The sequence below is a fragment of the Haliotis asinina genome, chromosome 3, assembly GCF_037392515.1.
Source record: "Haliotis asinina isolate JCU_RB_2024 chromosome 3, JCU_Hal_asi_v2, whole genome shotgun sequence".
In the NCBI taxonomy this organism is placed as follows: domain Eukaryota; kingdom Metazoa; phylum Mollusca; class Gastropoda; order Lepetellida; family Haliotidae; genus Haliotis; species Haliotis asinina.
Genome location: NC_090282.1, coordinates 47,156,849 through 47,162,093, shown reverse-complemented (window position 1 = coordinate 47,162,093; position 5,245 = coordinate 47,156,849). Strand labels below are relative to the sequence as shown.

Genomic DNA, 5,245 nt, shown 5'->3' with positions numbered 1-5,245 from the left:
GGTAGATGAATAAAGATATTGGTGAATGGAACAATGTGTACCTTCGGAAAAAGACAAAAGCGGTGAACTTCAGAATGTGTGTCTGGGTTCCACAACGTTCCACATACCTCTGTAAATACACGGGGCATGTCCATGCATATATCATAGTCTAAGTACCAGATGACGTGTGATCCACACTATATCTAACAATCTGGCGTACAACATAGATGTATTTCCCATTTGGTAAACCATTTGGTAGTAATTCTATTTACACATGTGTAGTCTATTCGTCTCCCGGAAATTCAATGTGTGCGTCATTAAATTGTCCACTTCTGTTTTTCTATACACATATATCCCCTTTCACCTGTACTCGTCCATTCTATACATAACTGTATTGATTTACCAAATACGTCTGAAAGTGAGGCACACACACGTACGTTAGATGTTTGATCTTAAAAAATATGGTACGTCATGTCGCTTTCATGAACGTCGGGGAAGTGCCCTACAAAATATTGATTCGTCAAGATTACAAAGAATCACATAAAAGCTTGACAAATATTTGCACGAGGACTGATCTTTGGAGGAAAGTACAGGATGAATAGAGTTTTGTTGTTTTATATTTACAAAGAATGCACATTGATAAATGTACCAGGAATGAACGATCACAGAAGTGTTCTTCCAAACCAATTTCCTCTCTGAAGAAGTAGGCTACGAAATACTAAAACTGTGGAATATAGTCTTATGGTACCAACGACTGTTATTGATAAAAATAATATAATCTTCAGCTTCAACCTACTATAAACAAAGCGGAGATAACTCGAATTTTCTCGTTTTCTGTGTGCTGCAATGTCCAAAATCCAAGTTCAAATCTCATGTCATAACTTTGTATCAATTCTCGTTTTCTTTATTTATTATTTTGTACATTTCACTTGCCTGTTTTTCAATATTGTATACAGTATTTCTGGACTTATTTTGAGTTTGAAAAAAGTAATTGAGAAATACCGTTTTTCAGATATATTTTTGTATATGGTTTGCATGATTAGTGCAATTGATATGCACGGAAAACCATTTCTGTGCAAATTTTGTTGAGGTTCAGTGATTTTTTCCACTAATTTGACTGGACTATTTTTGGTATTGTGACAGTATATAATGCCATGCGGCAGTGTTATTCATTGTGATACAATGTTTCCAGTGTAATACATTGTACGAGGGGTATCAAAAGTTCCAGTTCTCACCACGAAGTTATTGAGCAATTAGGATGCAATTCTGACTGTAACATCAGTGATCCTTGTGTAGTTAATTGACTAAGAACTATCTACTTCACTATGTCCAGTCTTTTGCAATTTGCTCCTACACACCAGTACCGCAAGTATGGAGGAGACTGAAGCACGGAGTGTAATTAAGTTTCTTGCACTTAAAGGACTGCACTACACGACAAATTCATAATGAACTGAAATCTGTGTGTGGCGATGATAGCCGATCCTATGACACTGTTGAGAGATGGAAAAGGAATTTCCAAACCGGTCGAGACGCTAGTTTGGCAATGCAAATGATTATGCATGAGACAGACCTGAATTATGGAATATCATTCATAACCAAATGTACATGCCCAAAGTGTAAGCATGAAGACAGACTCCACGGAACAGGCATTGAAGCATCTCGAGCAGCATGAGTTGGGTCTGTTTGAATGATCCAGAGATAAATAACTCACTTCGTGGACGTCGTTTTGATGACACGAATGGAGTCATTCAAGAGATGGAGGGTTGGTGCTCTATGAAATCGGGGTAATTCTATTCAACCGGTCTGTGCAAGGTCAAGAAACGGTGGGAGAAATGGTGGCTATGTAGCGAAGTCATAAGGACACGAAAGCAAAATAAAGTTTCTAGCCTAAACAAATCTTGATGATAATTAGAACTTTTTTATATCCCCTCGTACACTTTGACATTTGGAGACAGCGGTGTGTGCTATATTAATACTTGTACTATATTTAGACATAATTCTGGAGTGTACCACAAGGCCTCCTGGATGCAGTGAATATTACATGTATAAAAATATACGACCTAAGACTTGTCTCCTATTACGTTACAGGTAATGTTACAAGAAGACCAGAAATGATTAAACCGCCCTGTATATTAGCAAGGCCAAGCTAAATTCTGTTTTGCACTGCCGCTGTAATATCTTTGCAGTGATTTGAATAACTTTGTTACCATACGTATTAGAATACGAGAGAGCATTCACTAATCACGGGGCATCTAGATCACGCAATAGGAGTAGGTTGCGGGAGAGCATTCATTGATCATGGGACATCTAGATCACGTAATAGGAGTAAGTTGTAAGAAAGCATTCGGTGACCACGTGGCATCTCGATCTCGTATTATAAGTAAATTGCAAGAGATCATTCACTGATCATTTGGCATCTATATCACGTAATTGGAGTAATTTGCAACAGAGCATTCACTGACCACGGGGCATCTCGATCACGTAATAGAAGTAAGTTGCGCGAGAGCATTCACTGACCACTGGGCAATACGTAATAGGAGTAAGTTTGTATTACTTCTAGTGTGACCAGACAATATGTGTGAGGTGGTACCTGGGCTAACGAACTGGGGAGTAGAAATCATCCTTCTGCTGCAGATTTTCGTGATCATGTTCCTCCAAGAGGCAGACTTGAATCCCAATTTGGGACGTTGGGTGAGTGAGCGAGTGAGTGAGTGAGTGAATGAGGCAAGCAAGTTTGTGTGTGTGTCCGCAGTCACTTCTGCCAATACTGATATATCTGGGTTTTTTGTGTCATGCAATCTACGATAGGCTGTCAACACAGTAACTACATAATAAGCAATATGCTTGGACTAACGTGCATATTATAAATGCATCAGGGACACGGATAATGGCGTACATCTGCCGGTGTTTTATGATGTAGCCCTGGAGACAAGTGTATGCCATCGCATCTATAGTGAAAGACAAATCTGTGGAACTCCACATATTACGGCGAGTAATTTCAGCTTCCAGAGAAACCATTACTGTGAGTGTTTACGCAGAGTCCCTGCAGTGCCAGCTGTTTACAGGGTCCAACTCAGTAACCACAAGCACATTCTCATTTCCATCCGACAAACTTGAGGGGAATCAATAATTCTTTTTACCGTCTAGAACATCCGGAGATACATTATTTATCATAACATCACCATTGGGCATATATTTCAACCGTTAACGACATCCGTTGCGTGATAGAATACAATTACATAGTAAATCACTGGTGCCCATTCAGCTCGCACGTGTTCGATAATGGCCATTTACCTGGCAACGACATGCTACATTGTGGATGTGTCGCAGATGTGTTGCCTTGTAAATAAATGGAAATAGTGGTAACGTGCCGGGAGTTACAACATTCAAGACTGAACTGCTACTAGACATGTTGAGTAATGTAACAGCCCCTGCTTCCTCTCAAATTGTCTTTTGGGCCCTAAATGGGTACGGTGTTACACGTTTTGATCTTATCATCAACATTGTTATCCTGCTGCTGGCTGTATGGATAATCTTTCTGAACATCCTTGTCTTGCACACTATTCTACGGATGAAGATGTCACGGGAACCCGCCGACATATTTGTGTGTAGTTTATCTGTAGCTGACACCTTGGGCGGCTTCTTTCTGTTGTACAACACCACCTACAACCTCATCAACTACCAGTTGTACTACGAATGTGCTTTCAGAATGGGACTTGTTCAAATTTTGGGTTTGGCATCTGTGTACCACATGGCGGCCCTCACTGTAGACAGATATGTGAAGATCGCCCATCCCTATCATTACCCGACTGCCTGCAATAGAATGTTCGTGTTCGCTGTATGTATAGTTATCTGGTCCATCTCTACAATTATAGGACTATTACCATTGTTTGGCTGGAAGAATGAACAGAAGAGTGGAACTGTTGGTATCGAGGAGCCCATATGTGGATATTTTGCAATATTTAACCAGACCTATCTCCAGCTGGTCGTAACCCTCTTTTGGTGCCCAATGCTTCTGATGATCGGACTTTATCTTCATATATTTAAGATTGCGAACAGGCACGCTCGGGTCATTGCAGCTCAAAACAGGCGTGGAGCGACACTGAGGTCGTCAGAGAGACATTCTTTGAAATATACAAAAAATGTGTGTCTCATCGTCGGATGTTACTTCCTGTCCTGGCTGCCAAGTGGTATGAGTACAAACATTCTTTTTAATGACGGCATCGTCATGGAATTACACATTACAGTATTTCGTTACAGATTAAACGTCGATCTGATGGATACATGGGCTTGTTAGGAGCGTGAGGTTCAGTGGAAGGGTGGATCGCGCATGCCGTACGTAACGGTACGGGATGGGTCGCATGTAGGCCGAGGTATTGCGAGGGATGTATTATGGGTAGGGTGAGGTGCGATGAAGGATGGATCGTGGGTGCGGTGGGGTGAGGGATGGACCGTGGGTGCGGTGGGGTGAGGGATGGATCGTGGGTGCGGTGGGGTGAGGGATGGATCGTGGGTTGGATGCGGTGAGTGGTGGATCGTGGGTGCGGTGGGGTGAGGGATGGATCGTGGGTGCGGTGGGGTGAGGGATGCATCGTGGGTTGGATGCGGTGAGTGGTGGATCGTGGGTGCGGTGAGGTGAGGGATGGATCGTGGGTGCGGTGGGGTGAGGGATGGATCGTGGGTTGGATGCGGTGAGTGGTGGATCGTGGTCAGGGTGAGTTGCGGGATGAATCCTGGGTTGGGTGTGGTGAGGGATGGATCGTGGGTGGAGTGGGCAATTAATGTAAGCAATTCCCAAGCTGGTATTTTAAGGCGGAAATGATGTGTCACTGTCATGTACTGTACTGCGAAAGTGCGGTGTTTCATATACTGTGCCATCTGAGTTACAGGAGTCGTCATCATGCTGGACTTCAGCAGCGGCCTGGGAGACAGGACGACCGTGGAGAAGGGTACCCTGCTCCTCTACGCCAGTTCTACCGCCTTCATAAACAGTCTCGTTAATCCAATAATTTATGCCTTTAAAATCACATCAGTGCGCCTGCGTTTCAGGGCATTGTTTTGTCGGAAATATCCAAGACCAGACGACATGGACAACAGTCTGACTGAAGCGTCAGGATATGTAGCCCCTAAAACACGCACTACCTTCGTTGTGACTTCGTGCATTTCCGAGATAGATCTCACTACATGATACTACGATTGAATAGGCGTTCATGTTCCAAGAAAACAGTACAACGTACAGCAACAGCAACGACAAAGAACCCACAGC

General features: G+C 42.9%; 1 protein-coding gene across 1 annotated transcript; it reads left to right on the top strand.

Moving 5' to 3' along the window:
* The first annotated feature begins 3,556 nt into the window (after positions 1 to 3,556).
* Positions 3,557 to 5,167, top strand: LOC137278909 (G-protein coupled receptor 12-like). Its single transcript, XM_067811410.1, has 2 exons — positions 3,557 to 3,905; positions 4,869 to 5,167. The coding sequence occupies exons 1-2, from the start codon at positions 3,557 to 3,559 to the stop codon at positions 5,165 to 5,167; spliced, it is 648 nt and encodes a 215-aa protein (XP_067667511.1).
* The last annotated feature ends 78 nt before the right edge of the window (positions 5,168 to 5,245 follow it).

What these genes read in the sequence shown, in the direction of transcription:
- LOC137278909 (XM_067811410.1), top strand. Translation starts at nt 3,557, where the DNA reads ATGTCACGGGAACCCGCCGACATATTTGTGTGTAGTTTATCTGTAGCT. An exon ending in ACAGAAGAGTGGAACTGTTG is followed by an intron (nt 3,906 to 4,868) that starts GTATCGAGGAGC and finishes TCTGAGTTACAG; the next exon opens with GAGTCGTCATCATGCTGGAC.